We start from the raw sequence: 19,348 nt of genomic DNA, 5'->3' as shown, positions 1-19,348 counted from the left end.
GTATCTGTACTGATGGCGCAAAAGCCATGACAGGGAGACACAGTGGAGTGGTAACGCGAGTCCAAGCAGTTGCTCCCGACGCCACTTGGGTAAACTGCAGCATCCACTGAGAGGCTCTTGCTGCCAAGGGAATGCCTGACAGCTTGAAAGGTGTTTTGGACACTACAGTGAAAATGGTTAACTTTGCTAAATCAAGGCCCCTGAACTCTCGTGTATTTTCTGCACTTTGCAATGATATGGGCAGTGACCATGTAACGCTTTTACAACATACAGAAGTGCGCAGGTTATCAAGGGGCAAAATATTGACACGTTTTTTTGAATTGAGAGACGAGCTTAAAGTTGTCTTTACTGACCATCATTTTCACTTGTCTGACCGCTTGCATGATGACGAGTTTCTCACACGACTGGCCTATCTGGGTGATGTTTTTCCTCACCTGAATGATCTGAATCTAGGATTACAGGGACTCTCCGCAACTATATTCAATGTGCATATATGTGAGAGTGGATTCTCGGCCCTCACTAGCATGAAAACTAAATACAGGCACAGACTGTGTGGAATGTGATTTAAGACTGAGACTCTCCAATACAATCCAACATTGCAGAGTTATGTGCATCCTTTCAATCACACCCTTCTCATTAACCTGTGGTGAGTTATTCACAATTTCCGATTAACAAATAAGGTTTTATATGTACGATGGTTAAATAAAGAGCTAAATTATTGATTATTATATTATGGCCCTGGTTTTGGGCCCTGGTTCTATAAGAGCTCTTTGTCACTTTCCACGAGCCAGCTTGTGATAAAAACTCACACTCATTCTTAAGTTTAATAAATGTATCGTATAGTGTGTGTGTGGCAGGTTTACAATAATGGCAAAAAAAAAACATTTGAGAGTGTGCTGACCCTGGTGCTGACCCTGGTACGCAGCTGGAGGTTGAATGTTTGAAGGGGTAGGGGACTATAAATTCAGCTCCCCTGATTGAGATGTTAGCTCCCCTAAATGCAACAAAAGTCTAACTTTAAGGGGTCTCTAAATAATGCTAATTCAACCAAATATGTTTTACAGTGGTAAATATGAAAATAAAATCTTCCAATGAAACGAACACCCCCACCTCTCTGTCATGGTTGAACCCATTTATTTCTATGTGGTAGTGCTGTCCACCCAGTAGTGTTGAATTATTGCCTCCGATGAGCTCCTTTATGCATAGATTTTCCTTGGCACTTCCTAATTTTTGCCACTTGTTTGTCATGCGTCCTTGATAAAAACAGCCTTTATTCCAATGCATTAGATTTATCCGTTGATTTATCATTGTTTGCTTTTGTCAGTCAGTTGTTTGTGCAGGTACGGGAGTTCTCTGTGCCAAAAGTAGTAGACTATTTATTTATTATTTTCTCAATAGTTGATCCAATGTTATGTAGGTGTAGTTACACAAGGTCCATGATTCTACAGGGTTTAAGTTCAATGTTCTATTTCGATTGTTAAATGCTTACTAATTAAGTGATAATGCCCGAGAAGCCGGTGTTTGGAGGATATATTGACACAGATGTTGTTATATACAGTATCCTCCAAACACCGGCTTCGAGGGCATTATCACTTTTATACAATGGGTTACCAACATATTCAAATAATGATTGACATATTTTCATTACAAAATATATTTTGGTGAATTTATTCATACTATTTCATCCTTCCACAAGATATATTCCCGACACAAATTTAGGGTTGCTACCCAAGCCGGCTGGACATTCATTCTATTGGTTTGGTTGCCAGAGACTCGACCCAGTCGTTCAGTCTTTTTGTTCTGTATCTATGGACCCAGTCGTTCGTTTTAAATGTTCTATTGCCAGACTGTCTGGCAACGTTCTTATCCCTTGCTTGCTAGCTAGTCAACTATGACTAACGCAAAGTCACGTCAAACAATACAGCCAGAACAGTAGCTGCATTTGTATTTGTTTAAGCTGTTTTTAAGTGACATTTATTTGGAGCTAATGATGCTCGATTTAACCTGGCATAGAAAATGTGCTTTCTCGTCAGGACACTGTTGTTTAGAGGAGCTACCCAACCACAGAGCTAACACAATCACTTCAAACTGAAGCTGGAAAGACTGCAAACTAGTTGCCCTTCGTTTATTTCTGTTTTCTTTTTCAATTGATAAACATGCCTACTTTTGAAATGACTTGTTCGACAATCAGATGAAAATATCATGACCGGTTGGGTTCATGCCACATTAACAGGTAATACGTTGTTACCGTTTAAATTACGTCTTTATTATTAAGCCTATTTTATTTTTACAGATCCCTCAGAATGTCTCCGTGTAATTCGCACTCTGTTCAATAGTGTATATAATCGTTGGAAATAGTCCTACATCTCTTTGACAACCATAACCATATGACCTCATACTTTGCAACATGCCATCAATACAGAGACAGTTGTCATTCACAGGTCTCATCAACATTTGCCTACATGTATGTGTAAGAGACACATACTGTAACACTAATATAGTTTCACATGAATGGCTAGTGCTGTTCTGCCCCTGACTGGTGAATTGCTGGCATAGCTTATAACATTATTATTCCTGCTGTGCTTTACACACAGTGGTCTCATTGTTCCTAATCTGACACCTGTGGCTCTTTAAACCTTATCTGACTCATGCTAGTAGCACAACATCCACATTAGAGCCTATCATCACCAAGCCCAGTACACTAACATACCAAAACAAGTTGTGTAACACACAATGGCAATACACGAAGATAACAAATAGCTTTGGATCCCAAATTATCTTAGTTGGAAACACATGGAATAATCCCATAGATTGTAAAAAAACTGTGGGGTTATTGAGTCATTCTTGGAATTTGGAGCGTCAAAACAAGAGTAAGGAAACATAACAGGAAAGGTATTTTTTCCTATTACTCACTATTGTAATCACAGGATCATTTCTGTACAAAAATACATGAGATACATAACACATTTTGTCAACATTAATTCAAGTTGGTCAACTTTAATTCATTCATTTATAAATATTTTTCATTGATTAATAACATATATCTTAAAAGGGAAAAACAAGAAAACTATCTGTCATCCCCATTCAGCAAGTTACAGTCAATCAGGTAATGTGAGGAATGAGGAAATACACTGTGTTTCAGCAATTCGGTCCTCAATTTCCTGTAACTTGCTGAATGGGGATGATAGATTTTTAACTTAGACCAGGGGTGATGGGTCTAAGTAAGTTCTGGACAGATATATGTTGGGTGTGTTGGTGGGGTGAGTGTTGCCTGACAGTGAAAGGGTAATGAACTTGCTGGTGAACTTCTCCCCTCCCTTTAGGTCATGGAAATACTCCCTTATTGTGTTGGTGGACGAGAGATGACCCCACAAAGATAACCTTTAAAACTGTACTGTTCACTGGCCCAATTGACCCAAACCTGATGTCCCCAGAATGCCTCTCTAAGATGTTGTAATTTTCCATAAGAAATCACATGGAAAGCTCACAAAACAAAACAAACAACATGAGATGAATTTGGCAGTGAGCATAGAATAGTTCAGAATAATTACATTATGTTCCTAATAGGAGAAAGCTCCACTTCCTGGTAAAGTTCACGTAGTAAGAAGTTCCTGAAACCTTCAGAACCACGCATGTTTTTCTTAGAAAGAACTCTAAAAAGAAGCCTGGGAAACCCATGGAAAAAAACATTCCAGAACAATTTGTCACCTTCAAAACATTGGGGAACAGCTGTTGTTAAGTTGGCTTCCAAACTAAACCACTGGCTCTTGCAAATCTCTACAGCACAACTTTAAAGTTTCTCTTATCAAAGCAAACTGCCTCAAAATCCCACTTATTGAGATGCTTCCCTTCAGAAGCGATTCAGTTTCCCTTACAAAAGCAAAGAGAATGGCAGCACCGTAGCGATGCATCTGTTTATCTAATACTACTGTTCCTGCTTTACAGGGAAACTCTGTTATGTTCCTAGGAAAGCAACATTAAATTCGAAGCCAACTGGACCGCTACAAGAGTTGCTTCAGGGACATGCAGCAGGAGGGATGTGTGGGTTGAATAACAGTACAATAAGACAACTTCTGCTATGCCCCCCCCCCCCCCCTCCTTGTGTTCCACCTGTCACATAACAACAGCGACAAATACCAGCATTGGAGCCAAACTTTGTTTCCATCTCATTCCGAGCAACCAGGGGTACCAGAGGCCTCTGATAGGTTGACGTTTGACAACAATAGTCAACCATAAAGGCTAGACACACTTGACATGTGCACATTCCTGAAGGAAAGCATGTGACCATAGCAGGTGACATTATTCTTAGTCCTTCACACACAATGGCGCACTGCTTAGATAATGGAAACACAGGTTTGGTCCAACAAACTGGTCCAACAAATCTGGTCCGACAATTCTCTGTGGCTGACCAATCACAACTCACGCAAACTCCAGATCCCTACTGACTGATACAGTGTGTCCGGTGTGGCTCAGTTTGAAGAGTATGCTTACAATGCCACTTACAATGCCAGGGTTCCGGGTTTGATTCCCACAGGGGACCGGTATGAAAATATATGCATTCACCACTGTAAGCTTCTCTGGATAAAGGGTCTGTTAAATGACAAAAAAAACTATATATTTTTTTATATGTAATTGTTGGGAAAATCAATGATCTTAAGTGAGGAAGAGGGTAAACTAGACCTATTCCTCCCTCAGTAGTAATACTAATGGATCAGTGGAGGCTCCTCAGAGGAGGAAGGGGAGGACAATCCTCCTCAGTGAATTTCAGAAAAGAAAAATCATTCTTAGATAAAACTACACTAAATATATTCACGTCACCAAATAATTGATTATAACACATTGTTTTGCAAAGAAGGTCTACAGTAGCCTCAACAGCACTCTGTAGGGCAGCACCATGGTGTAGCCGGAGGACAACTAGCTTCCGTCCTCCTCTGGGTACATTGACTTCAATACAAAACTTACTGTAGGAGGCTCGTGTTTCTCACCCCCTTCCATGAACTTACACAGTAATTAGGACAACTTCTGGAGGATGTCCTCCAACCTATCAGAGCTCTTGCAGCATGAACTGACATTTTGTCCACCCAATCAAAGGATCCGAATGAATCTAGTACTGAAAGCATACACTACAGCTAGCTAGCACTGCAGTGGTGTGGTCACATGTGGTGAGTAGTTGACTCAAAGAGAGAGAAAGACAATAGTTTTTAAATGGAAGCAAACGAAACGGAGATAAACATACCTGAATTTGTTCAATAGAAACTCTGGTTTGCAGCTATTGGACTAATGATTACACCCTATATCAGTTAGATGCAGGCAGGATTGGACAAGGCGGTGTTGAATGTGTCGATGTCTGTCACCCTGATTACTCAAATTCCTCTCAACCTGTGCACCTACGTTGTAAACTTTCATTCATAGGCTAGGTTATCGCAACCTCATGATGGGTATGGTGAAAATGTAAGTATCATGTAGTAGCCTAAACCTATCCATGTTACATTGAGCTGGATGAATGGAATATGAATGACAGTCATCCAATATGCTGTAATATTAATAAGGCCATGCTCATAAAACAGAAAAGTGTCCTCACTTATCTTAAACGGCACTGGCCGCCACTGCAATGGAAGTCCCAGTGCAAAGAGTCAAGCAACAACAAACTTAAAGCATGCATTTATTATTCACGTGCACCCACAGAGATCACAGGATGGGTACATCGCTCAATGTACCTAAACAAATGATCAAACTAGATTTACATTTGACATTTTATTCATTTAACAGACCCGCTATTCCAGAATGACTGGCAATTAGTGCATTTATCATCAGATAGCTAGGTGGTACAACAACACATCACTATTGTATCACGTACATTTTCCCTCAACAATGTATTTATCAGCAAAGTCAGTGCTGGTAGAACAAGACAAATGCTAAAAATCCAGTTCATATTTGCATTGCTACAGAAAGCAAGGTTGGATCAGGTTAAATACAGCTTTTCTTAGAAAACTCGGGAGAAATGTTATTGATAAAATCTTGCATAATTGCTAGACCACAATCTCTCTCTAGGTCTAGGGGGAAGGGTCTATGGATGTATAGAGTGGTGAATGGTGGCTAGAGGAAGGGGCTTGGGAAAGGGGGTAGAGGGGTGGTTGGTTAGGATTTGGACTATGATTTATACTGGCCCATCTGGCCACCTCCACTCAGGGCAGTCTTCTAGAACTAAAGCCAGTAACGTTGATGACATTACAGGTTCGTACGCAGCTGCTCATAACATCATGTTCCACTCTAGTTGTACTCCTAAACTCCAGAAGGTTACTTAAAGCAAATGTGAAAGTAAGGTGGTTAGTTGGGGTCGATGGGTAGGCGTATAAAGCAAATATTTAATTGTAATTCATAACATGTCATACAAAATGGATGATGGACATCCACAAATTAATACATGCCATACGAAACATAACATATACATGGAAGGAGACAGATGTAAGTTTTCTATGTTACGTATACCCCTGAGTCCAGGTTGAATTTGAGGGCAGATTCAATCAGATCCGCTTCAGCTGAAATCCACATAGTTTTCATGGAGTCAGAGGTGGAACGGTGTTGTCAAATTCCAGGGGCACAACTTTGGTTTTAGAAGTGGGGGGACATAATTTTTTCTAACATATCTTTTCGGATAAACACTCCAAACAACCTACCAACCACTTGGAATCGCCCGCATGGTCCTAAAGCACACCGGTGCATCGTTTTGTATCACATTCCAATGATAAAACTGGGGGGGGGGGGACAAAAATGCAATTTCACAATGTGGGAGGGACTTGTCCCCCATCCCCAGTGAAAGTTGCGCCCCTGTCTAATTCACAAGCAGCTCCCTGAATCAATGTACACAGCAACAAAATCATAAAACCCACCTATTTCTACAATTTATCTTCTTAAAATGTGATTTTATACCTAACCTTTATACCTTTCTCATTCTGAACTTCTAATGCGAGTGGGATGGGTGTGGCTTCAAGACAATGATCACAGGAGCAGCTGCTCACCGATTTGACAGCTCCAATGCAGTTCCACCTCCGACTGACAAAACAGCAGCTTTGCAGGTATCGGTTACGCTCTTGATCTGATTGAATCCAGGCCTGAGTGTTCTATCTCACACACTGTAAACAAATAACACTAATAACTTGAATACAACTATTATTATTAAAACGTCATTGCCAGTTATCAACGTGATTTTGTATTATAATTTACTATACCCCCCCTTCCTCCTGAGGAGAGGGAAAAGCAACCAATGGGTTTGCAACAGAGGGAGAGGTACTATTTAAGAACTGGGCAGTTCAAGGTTCAGATATCAACACTACGCGCCAGAGATCGCACGGGAAATATTCTAACCGGTGGAAAATTGTCACGGTTTTATGTTACATTTTTTTCCCCCTGCTGAGATTGCAGACTTTAACATACATTTCCCCAAAATACGAGTTATTAGGCTGCAAAGAAATGAAAGGGTTGCAAGTGCATTGTCTTTACTTTCTTATGTTAAATGTAGTATTTTATGTGGCGTCTTTGGAAGAGGGTGACTCCATTTCTACACTTGGTGAGTAGCCAATATTGAGGAATAATATGTTTCAACCTTGTTTTGCAGTCCTGCTAAAAGATCATTTAATTTGTGCTGCTTAAGTGAAATATTATTTGAAGAATTTAATCTCTTATAACTAATTAATGTTATTGACAGCCTACAGATACTGTCACTTATAAGTGACAGTATCTGTAGGCTGTCAATAACATGAATTAATTATAAGAGATTAAATTCTTCAAATAATATAAGGCTACTATATTCATTATCAGGAGGTGCTATAATATACTACTAATGAGTTTGATGACTTAGAATAAATCGTTTATAGGACATGATGACAAGTATAAGGCTGAACACCCATTCATACACTGAGTAATGTTACCATAGGGATTGAAAAAACGTTGTTCTAGTGTTGATACATAAGAATATACAGAATTGATAGGCTACATAATCTCAAATATACAGTACCAGTCAAAGTTTGGACACATCTACTTATTCAAGGGTTTTTCTTTATTTTTTATTTTTTTTACATTGTAGACCTCAACTATGAAATAACACATATGGAATCATGTGTTAAACAAATCAACATACAGTTTAGATTCTTCAAAGTAGCAACCCTTTGCATTGATGACAGCTTTGCACACTCTTGGCATTCTCTCAACCAGCTTCACCTGGAATGATTTTCCAACAGTCTTGAAGGAGTTCCCACATATGCTGAGCAGTTGTTGGCTGCTTTTCCTTCACTCTGTAGTCATACTCATCCCAAACCACCTCAATTGGGTTGAGGTTGGGTGATTGTGGAGGCCAGGTCATCTGATGCAGCATTCCGTCACTCTCCTTCTTGGTCAAATAGCCCTTACACAGCCTGGAGGTGTGTTGGGTCATTGTCCTGTTGAAAAACAAATGATAGTCCCACTAAGCACAAACTAGATGGGATGGTGTATCGCTGCAGAATGCTGTGGTAGCCATGCTGGTTAAGTGTGCCTTGAATTCTAAATAAATCACTGACAATGTCACCAGCAAAGCACCATCACACCTCCATGCTTCACTGTGGGAACCACACATCAGAGATCATCTGTTCACCTACTCTGTGTCTCACGGAGAGATGGCGGTTGGAACCAAAAATCAAACATTTGGACTAATTAGACAAAAGGACAGATTTCCACTGGTCTAATGTCCATTGCTCATGTTTCTTGGCTCAAGCAAGTATCTTCTTATTATTGGTGTCTGTTAGAAGTTTTTTTTTGTTGCAGCAATTTGACCACGAAGGCCTGATTCACGTAGTCTCCTCTGAACAGTTGATAATGAGATGTCTGTTACTTGAACTCTGAAGCATTTATTTGGCCTGCAATTTCTGAGGCTGGTAACTCTAATGTGCTTATCCTCTGCAGCAGAGGTAACTCTGGGTCTTCCTTTCCTGTGGCGGTCCTCATGAGAGCCAGTTTCATCATAGCGCTTGATGGTTTTTGCGACTGCACTTGAGGAAACTTTGAAAGTTCTTCATTTTCTGCATTGACTGACCTTCATGTCTTAAAGTAATGATGGACTGTTTCTCTTTGCTTATTTGCGCTGTTCTTGCTGTAATATGGACTTGGTCTTTTACCAAATAGAGATATCTTGTCACAACACAACTGATTGGCTCAAACGCGTTAAGAGGGAAATAAATTCCACAACTTTTAACAAGGCACACCTGTTAATTGAAATGCATTCCAGGTGACTACCTCATGAAGCTGGTTGAGAGAATGCCAAGAGTGTGCAAAGCTGTCATCAAGGCAAAGTGTGGCTACTTTGAATAATCTCAAATATAAATGATAGTTTAAAAAAATGTTGGTTACTGCATAATTTCCTTTTATCATCATTGTCTTCCACTATTATTCTACAATGTAGAGAATAGTTTAAAAAAATAAAGAACCTTGAATGAGTAGCTGTCCAAACGTTTGACTGGTACTGTACATTTCTTCCCCTTAAAAATAAAAAATTATAGGTTGTCTTCGGCGATGCTGAAGTAGGACGTAGATATAGTCAGTTGATGCAAATTAACACTTAGTATATTGTTTATTTTCATTATTAGAAATATAATGTATTTATTGTGTCTGGAATATGCAATCTCCAATCAGTGCAGTAGCCTTGGCTGAGGAGTCAGCTGACCCACTGGGAACACAGCTACTTTGAAACCCTTTGGGAATTTTCAGAGCTAGAGGGACAAAGCTGTGGTTTCTATAGGGTCTGTCTGACCGACTGAACCCTAGTAGCCAGGGCCTGATTAATACAGGGGCTGAAACCCCGGGGCCCATGTCCCGGAAATGTATATGATTTGTTAATCTGGCCTTGCTAGTAGCCCCCCAGGCACTGAGGGGCCTGTGCAGTCAGAAGTTCCCACCAATGTAGTTAAAGATTAGAAACAGCATAGATGGCTCTAAAGCTTCCATTCTCTTTACTGCAATGGTATCTTCAAACATTTAGGAATGACTTTTCCAAATTGTCTTAAGCAGATGTTTTGTGTTTACATGACATTATTCTCAGATAATTTCATGGACAACTTCAAGGACTTGATGCGAAACAACGATGCCACCCCTCATGCCTACGCCAAATTCTCCCTCCGGAAGCCTTTGATGCCGGAAGATGACATCTGCTATATCATCCCCGGCAACCCGGAATCTCTCAAAGAATGCACTTTCAATAGCACATCCAAAACCTTCCTGGTGATCCACGGCTGGACAGTAAGCCCCTCCAATCTGTAGCAGCATGTCTGTGACATTAAATCCTTAACTATTGCTCATGGACTTGGATTACCCCGTCAATAACACCATTCGTTCTTTCCATCTGCCTCAACAGGTGAGCGGCTTGTTTGAGAGCTGGGTGGCCAAGCTGGTTTCGGCGCTGTACAAAAGAGAGCAGGAAGCCAATGTGATCGTGGTGGACTGGCTGTACACAGCCCAGAACCACTATCCAGTAGCTGCCCAGAACACCAAGATGGTGGGACAAGAGATTGCTCGCTTCATTGACTGGCTGGAGGTTTGTACGATGACTCAACATCTAAGACACTGCACTGTTTCTCAGATAAATCATGAATAACATATTCTAAACAAAAGGTATAAAGAGTTATTGTACATTGTTTCCATGGCAATGAACTTGACACTTTACTGCAATGTGTTTCCAAGGAGGCAACAAACATCCCTCTTGAAAACCTCCATCTCATTGGCTACAGTCTGGGTGCTCATGTTGCAGGATTCGCTGGGAGCCACGCCTCCAATAAAGTGGGCAGAATAACTGGTAAATATGTCTTCTAGAGAAACATAGACAGGATGAATGCACTGTTGCTAATCATTGATTGGCTCTGGCCTGTTCCAACTTTAATTAATTGGTCTTTGGCTTGTTCCACTCCTTACTGATTGCTCCCTTCTCTTTACAGGTCTTGACCCAGCTGGTCCAGACTTCGAGGGGGAGCACGCTCACCGCCGCCTGTCCCCAGATGATGCCCACTTTGTGGATGTTCTCCACACGTTCACGCGGGGCTCTCTGGGCTTAAGCATCGGCATCCAGCAGCCTGTAGGCCATGTGGACATCTACCCCAATGGAGGCAGCTACCAGCCAGGCTGCAATCTGCAAAGCCCTCTGGAAACAATATCCAAACTTGGCCTCTTTGGTGAGAATTACATCTTGATATTTTAGTGTCATTCTATACAATTGGTCAAATATTCGACATATAACATTCACAATCACTTTCCACACAATCTGGTTACTGCGTTATCATTGGCTAAATCAGACATGTAATTGTCAGCTTGTAACTTATTGGAAGATGGTAAGGCTTGTGAACAAGGAACAATAGGGTGGCGAAGTCAGTACAACCTGACGTACATCATGACATTAGCTGCACAGTTACTGCAACTGGTCACTAATCTGTCTTTACGACTAACATTGTCGCCATCAGCCTGACAAAGGCCTATTCATGCCTGTTAAAAACAGAGGACCGCAAACATCAAGACTAGCAAAAATCCCTTCAGAAGGTTACCAACAACATCACTCATATTGTAGCTCCCCAAAATGAAGGTTGATATAACTCTATCTACAATGGTAATGTTAGGGAATGGCACTTTCTCAGGATTAGTGATATACTACCAGATGCATCTACTTGTTATCATTTGATTGCCTGTCCTCCAATTGAGAATCTCAACTCAGGTTTTTAATGTGGACCAGTGATGCAACTATCCCCTTTATGTTCCTAGCTATCAATGATGTTCCCAGGTGTTCCCACGAGCGCTCCATCCACCTGTTCATCGACTCCCTGGTCAACGAGCAGGAGGCCAGCATGGCGTACCGCTGCGGGAGCAACGATATGTTCGACCGCGGAATGTGCCTCCGCTGCCGCAAGAACCACTGTAACACCGTGGGCTACGATATCAGCAAGGTTCGCAAGACCCGTAGCGTCAAACTGTACACCAAGACCAGGGCCTCCATGCCGTTCAGAGTCTATCACTACCAGGTGAAGATCCACTTCTTCAGCAAGGTGAACAGGTCTGAGATGGAGCCTTCACTGACAGTCTCCCTGATTGGAACCAAAGGAGAGGTTGAAGACCTCAAACTGACACTGTGAGTACCTGGTCCAACAAGCGGTTAAACCATAGAACAGAGCACATGCTAGTACATCAACATGATAAGACACCTGACACCATTTCTCACGTTTACGATAACATTAATCTTTATGGTCTATAGTTAAAGTTCTAGTGCTACTGTGGTCTGTGCTTAGACATGACACCTTCACTCAAAGGTCAATTATTTGTTCTTGTGAAGTGAGTTGACAATAATCAGTTGAGCCTCTATGCTCTTTCTCATTGGCAGAAAGGAGAAGATGACATCCAATAAGACCCATTCCTTCCTGCTGGTAGCAGAGAAAGACATTGGTGACCTCCTGATGGTGAAGTTCAAGTGGGAGGAGTCTACTAGCTGGTCTCCCTCGTTCATGCTCAACATGGTGTCTTCCTGGTGGTCAGGTGACTCTGCGAAGTCTGAAGTGGAGGTCCACAAAATACGCATCAGAGTCGGAGAGACGCAAAAAAAGTTAGTTTAAAGAGGCCTAATTTCTTTAAGATCATGAAATGGAGACAATTTTCATCCATACAAACATCAGAAATATAATAGTTTTGAAAGGGTGCAAAACTATTTTTTAGTTTTTTTAAAATGTGCTATTCTTGTTTGACCCTTTTCCAGGATGGTATTCTGCATTAAAGATCCTCATGCTCTGAGCTTACAACAGGAAGTTACGTTTGTAAAATGCAAAGACGAATGGAGGAAAACTTCAAAAAGGTATTTTCTTTTGATCTAATCAAATTTTTTTCCTGAATTATTGCCCGTCCATTGATTAGACAAATATTAACCCTGTTTGTTTTACAGAGTGAACCTGGGGAAGCACTGAATGTACGGAGCAACAGACTACTGTCCTCCTTCCTCAGCTCTTAGAGAAATTATTTATACAGCTGTAATTTATTTTGTCTTTCAAACTATACAAAGACATTATCACATTGTGTCCAGAACTAGAACTGTGTGTTATTTAAAAATGTATGTGAAGTATTTTTTTGTAAGCACTGCTTTTGTGGTGCATCAACTACGGTGTGGTGCTGAAAGATAGTAAATGCCATCATCTTTGCTGATTTTCTGGCAACCCCAAAGAGATGGCTCTTATACAAAGTCTTTGGTGCCTCTGATTGAGAGAGACCCATTGACCAGCTGAGTAGAGGCCTCGAGGTACCTGCAGTTCAAACCCCATGTGTTTCCTTAATTTATGCTTAAAGCATTCACCATTGTCGTCCTCAATACTATGTGATTGTAGGATCGGACTAAGTGTGCCTTAAAATAACTTGTCTTAACCTACTGTATGTATTTTTTGTTATGGTGTACTTTAATTTTATTTTATTTTTACCTCTAGTGAGTTGTTCCTTTTATCTGGTCTTTGAGACAGTAATATTCATGAGGTCTGAAATGTACATTATTCTGAGAACTTTGAATTTAGTCAAGCACTTGAGCAATAATGCAATGGCTGCTATTTTTATACAGTATATTCATTTGAAACCAGCAATAGTGAGTCCTTTGCAGCAAAATACGGTACATATCAGTGAGAACCATTATTTTTGTAGTTATTACAATGTTATACAATTATAGCTTTTTTTTTCATTTTTTTTTTTCAATGATTCATATGGAACTATTACCTCTAGCACGTGCTTATGTGACGTATTTTGACTAGCATATCCATGGTTGCTGCTAAACTATGACACATATAATACTCATTTAGCTGTGTATGCCATATAGTTGTGACCAGGTAACTAAACTCAAAGAAGTCAATGAGTGGTTATTGTGAAGTGCGCTGACATCAGCAATAGAAACAGGACAGCCTTCCTCGGTAGACTGTGCACAGTGGACTCTGCATCATAGTTCAAGTTACAGTTAAGAATTGGCTAGTAATAATATCTCATTGTCAGACTATATTTTTTTAACACCACTGAGTAGGCTATTTATAAGTAATATTATACATTTAGAGACTGGTATTGTAATCATTGTGACTTATTTAATTTCTGCCTGTTCCATTGAGCCTGTAGTGGTGGTGGTGGTATAAAGCTTTTGCACTGAAAACCAGAGGAAAGGGTTACTAAACCAGTTACTTACTAAGTGCACCATGTGTAAATATCATGTTAGCATGTGATTCTATGGTAAAATATGACTAGATATATTTTTTACCGTCTTAACTTTTTAAATTATATCTGTATACTGTATATACCTGTAAATATGTGACCATATACATACTTTAATAAATTGGAACTGCTATTTTTGAAGTTGGCGTGTGTTTTAATGGAAACAAGGTTGTAAAATTGTCCAGGATCATGCTTAGATATACTATAAAATCTAAACCCATCCACACATCCAAGAAGAGACCAACTCAGCAATGTATTATCTACATTCCATTTTAGAACAGTGCCTTCAAAGTATTCACACCACTTAACTTTTTTTTAACCATTTTGTTGTGCTACAGCCTGAATTTAAATGGATTCCATTTAGATTTGTGTCACTGGCCTACACACACTACCCCATAATGTCAAATTGGAATTATGTTTTTAGAACATCGTCAAAATAAATTACAAATGAGCAGCCTTAATGTCTTGAGTCAAGAAGTATTCAACCCTTTTGTTGTGGCAAGCCCAAATAAGTTCAGGAGTAAAAATGTGCTTAACAAGTCACAATAAGTTGACTGGACACGCTGTACAATAATAGTGGTTAACTTGATTTTTGAATGACCACATCTCTGTAAGGGCCCTCAGTTGAGCAGTGAATTTCAAACACAGATTCAACAAAAACTAGGGAGGTTTTCCAATGCTTTGCAAAGGACAGACATTAAATATCCCTTTGAGCGTGGTGAAGTTATTAATTACACTTTGGATGGTGTATCAATACACCCAGCCACTACAAAGATACAGGTATCCTTCCTAATATGAGGCCAATGGTGACTTTAAAACAGAGTTTTTAATGGCTGTGATAGGAGAAAAATGATGATGGATCAACAACATACTCCACAATACTAACCTAAATGACAGATTGAATAGAAGGAAGACTGCACAGAATAAAAATATTCCAAAACATGTATCCTGTTTGCAATAAGGCACTAAGTAAAACTGCAAAAAAATGTGGCAAAGAAATTAACTTTTTGTCTTGAATCAGGGATGCAACTTTGGCTTTAGAAGTGGGGGGATATATATACATTGGGGCAAAAAAGTATTTAGTCAGCCACCAATTGTGCAAGCAAACATCCCAGAACCACACAGGGGGACCTAGTGAATGACCTGCAGAGAGCTGGGACCAAAGTAACAAAGCCTACCATCAGTAACACACTACGCCGGCAGGGACTCAAATCCTGCAGTGCCAGACGTGTCCCCCTGCTTAAGCCAGTACATGTCCAGGCCCGTCTGAAGTTTGCTAGAGAGCCTTTGGATGATCCAGAAGAAGATTGGGAGAATGTCATATGGTCAGATGAAACCAAAATATAACAACTCAACTCGTCGTGTATAGAGGACAAAGAATGCTGAGTTGCATCCAAAGAACACCATACCTACTGTGAAGCATGGGGGTGGAAACATCATGCTTTGGGGCTGTTTTTCTGCAAAGGGACCAGGACGACTGATCCGTGTAAAGGAAAGAATGAATGGGGCCATGTGTCGTGAGATTTTGAGTGAAAACCTCCTTCCATCAGCAAGGGCATTGAAGATGAAACGTGGCTGGGTCTTTCAGCATGACAATGATCCCAAACACACCGCCCGGGCAACGAAGGAGTGGCTTCGTAAGAAACATTTCAAGGTCCTGGAGTGGCCTAGCCAGTCTCCAGATCTCAACCCCATAGAAAATCTGTCATTGCAAACAAAGGGTATATAACACTGTATTGAGATAAACTTTTGTTATTGACCAAATACTTATTTTCCACCATAATTTGCAAATAAATTCATAAAAAATCCTACAATGTGATTTTCAGGATTTTTTTTCTCATTTTGTCTGTCACAGTTGAAGTGTACCTATGATGAAAATTACAGGCCTCTCTCATCTTTTTAAGTGGGAGAACTTGCTGGCTGACTAAATACGTTTTTGCCCCACTGTATAATTAATTTTTTTGTCGGATAAACACTCCAAACAGTCGGAGGTGTCCGCATGGTCCTAAAGCACACAGTTGCGTCGTTTTGTAACACATTCCAATGATAAAACTGGTGGGGCATGTCCCCCCCATCCCCAGCAAAAGTTGTGCCCCTGTCCTGAATAGAAAGCATTATGTTCGGGGAAAATCCAACACAACACATCACTGAGTACCACTCTTCATATTTTCAAGCATGCTGGTGGCTGCATCATGTTATGGGTATGCTTGTCACCAGCAAGGAATAGGGAGTTTTTTTGGGATACAAATAAGTGGAATAGAGCTAAGCCAGTCTAAATCCTAGAGGAAAACCTGGTTCAGTCTCCTTTCCAACAGAAACTAGGAGACAAATTCACCTTTCAGCAGGACAACAACCTAAAACACAATGCCAAATATACACTGGTGTTGCTTACCAAGACGACATTGAATGTTCCTGAATGGCCTAGTTACAGTTTTGACTTAAATCGGCATGGAAATCTATGGCAAGACTTGAAAATTGATGCTTAGCAATGATCATCAACCACATTTTTTTATACAATAATAATATGAAAATATTGTGCAATCCAGGTGCACAAAGTTCTTACAGACCTATCCAGAAAGATTCACAGCTGTAATCTTTGTCAAAAGGGATTCTAATACGTATTGACTCAGGGGTGTGAATATTTATTTAAATGAGATATTTTTGTATTTAATTTTCAATAAATGTGCAAAAATTTCACTTTGTCATTATGGGGTGTTGTGTGTAAATGGGTGAGCAACCAAATGTATTTAATGCATTTTAAATTCAGGTTGTAAGACAACAAAATGTGGCATAAGTCAAGGGGAATGAATACTGTCCTGTCCCTTAGATTCTGATGCCTTTCCATTTGGCTGACCCACCAATATAATTTGGTCTCTTGTTTTTCAGTGGCACTCTCTTTTCAAGCTCCAGTACAATGGCTGATGAACAGCAACAGTTCTGAGTAAAACTGGACTATTCTGCCTGGTGTACCATGTCTGTCTACACAGCTTATTTTAGTCCTCACCTCATCTAGTTACCTCAGTACTCCAGTGGACAGACATACACAATACAGGTGACTAGAGGTAATCCTCGTGTCCTTCAAACTGGTTCAAGCTGGTCCATTGTGTCAAATGAGACAATGTCACTACGGTGGAAAACTGGAGGATTGTCAAGGATCAAATTAGCCTTCAGGTTCAAATTGCTAAGCGAAGGACACTGATGGAAGGCCATGGACGGAAGGAACAATGGTACATTAAGTGCATGAATGGACAGGTGGATGTAAAAAAGAACATCCCACTCGTAGATCAGTGAGGGCAAAACAAATTTGGCAACACCCCCTTTTCCACCACACATGCATTGAGGAACGTGGAACAGAGTTATGACGTACTTGTTAACATAGATAGATAGTTGACGGTTATAGTCTTTGTCCTAGTCAGAAACAGAAATGGAGCTACAGGGTGCATTCACACAGACACACGGTGCTGACCATCACGGCAGACAGAGTCATGACGGCCAGGAGAATAACCTACCAGTGAGCCTGCGGACGACAAGAGCACAACAAGTCAAACATTCGCCCACTCTAGTTCAAGTCTGCTATAGTTAGCTGTTTAATAGCCAAAACACCTCCAATTCCATTTACTTTCATTCACATTGACTTGAGGTCTTTTCTTCAAGAAGCCATTTGCTACAGGACGTTAGTCAGTTAACATTCCAAATGTGACACACTGATTTGGATGGAACCAATGGGCATGCATTAGCGGTTCAGCTGTGGTGGGGAAACATACTGTTGCCATATCACAGCCTAATAACCTTAACCATAGCTGGCATAGCTCCTAAACCAGTTATGTGTAGTACTGTCCTCGAATCAAAGAAAAGATAAGACATCAACTTTGAGCTGGGGGCCTCCCGAGTGCAGTGCTAGAGGCATCACTACAGCCCGGGTTCGATCCCAGGCTATGTCGCAGCCGGCCACGATCGGGAGAACCATGAGGCAGCGCACAATTGGCCCAGCGTTGTCCGGGTTAGGGGAGGGTTTGGCCTGCCGGGATGTCCTTGTCCCATTGCACTCTAGTGATTCCTGTGGCAGTCCGGGCGCATGCATGCTGACTTCGGTCACCAGGTGTACAGTGTTTCCTCTGACACATTGGTGCAGCTGGCTTCCGGGTTAAATGGGCAGTGTGTCAAGAAGCAGTGCAGATGCATGGCTCTCGAACTTTGCCTCTCGCGAGTCCGTACAGTAGTTGTCGTGATGGGACAAGACTGTAACTGCCAATTGGGGAGAAAAATAATATATTTATTTTTTCTTTGAGCTGGAAGGGGGTATGGATGCACAGATACGGACAATAGAAAATCCATTAACACTAAAAAGCCCTGGTCATAGGGAGTGAACGGTACATCTAAGCGCAAGTAGGGGCTGGGTTGGGTAGGTGACTTTCTTAATGTAATCCATTATAGTTACCTGTCCAAAATTGTAATCAGTAACGTAACTTTTGGATTAACCAAACTCAGTAACATAATCTGATTACATTCTGTTACTTTTAGATTACTTTCCCCTTAAGAGGAATTAGAAGAAGACAAAAATGTATGTTACCAATTGAACAACATCTATTGAAGGATAAATCAATGTTAAGGTTTACATAGCTGGCCATACTGTACATGAATGTTACATTTTACTTTATGGGTTGGTTATGGAGGATTCTTCTAACCATTCACTTTCTACTACATATAATAATATGATTAAATGATATCCTTACATCAATATATATAATTTGTCCAAAAATGGATGTAGCAACCACAGATTGCCCTTTATCAAAAGTGTGCGAGTTTGAGCATGTGTCCATTGGGCAAATGGATGTCATTTTTTTTATCAGCATGAATTAGATTGAGCCCCACTTTTATTCCATAGGCTGGGATCTGCACTATGTAGCTGTTGCAAGAGCGCATTTTTCACTGGCTGTCCACTGGTTTCAAAAACAATGATTGTTAGGCAGCTTAAACTTCTTGAATTCATCCATTATGTGGTTCAAATATACATTTAGATTTGTGGACAGCCATCCACAACAACCACAATCCGTAAGGCGCAAATAGCTAAATGAGAGAGCAACAGTATGAGTCACATCAATGCACTATGTAAATATCA

The 19,348-nt window shown here is 40.5% G+C and overlaps 1 protein-coding gene across 1 annotated transcript; it reads left to right on the top strand.

Moving 5' to 3' along the window:
• Nucleotides 1-7,313: 7,313 nt before the first annotated feature.
• Nucleotides 7,314-14,371, top strand: LOC110524209 (lipoprotein lipase). Its single transcript, XM_021603652.2, has 9 exons — nucleotides 7,314-7,567; nucleotides 10,070-10,266; nucleotides 10,382-10,561; nucleotides 10,708-10,819; nucleotides 10,959-11,192; nucleotides 11,773-12,136; nucleotides 12,386-12,604; nucleotides 12,755-12,850; nucleotides 12,938-14,371. The coding sequence occupies exons 1-9, from the start codon at nucleotides 7,471-7,473 to the stop codon at nucleotides 12,957-12,959; spliced, it is 1,521 nt and encodes a 506-aa protein (XP_021459327.2). The 5' UTR covers nucleotides 7,314-7,470; the 3' UTR covers nucleotides 12,960-14,371.
• The last annotated feature ends 4,977 nt before the right edge of the window (nucleotides 14,372-19,348 follow it).

The sequence above is a fragment of the Oncorhynchus mykiss genome, chromosome 5 (assembly GCF_013265735.2).
Source record: "Oncorhynchus mykiss isolate Arlee chromosome 5, USDA_OmykA_1.1, whole genome shotgun sequence".
In the NCBI taxonomy this organism is placed as follows: Eukaryota; Metazoa; Chordata; class Actinopteri; order Salmoniformes; family Salmonidae; genus Oncorhynchus; species Oncorhynchus mykiss.
The sequence above is the reverse complement of the archived record's forward strand: the minus strand, read 5'-3'. Positions and strand labels throughout refer to the sequence as shown.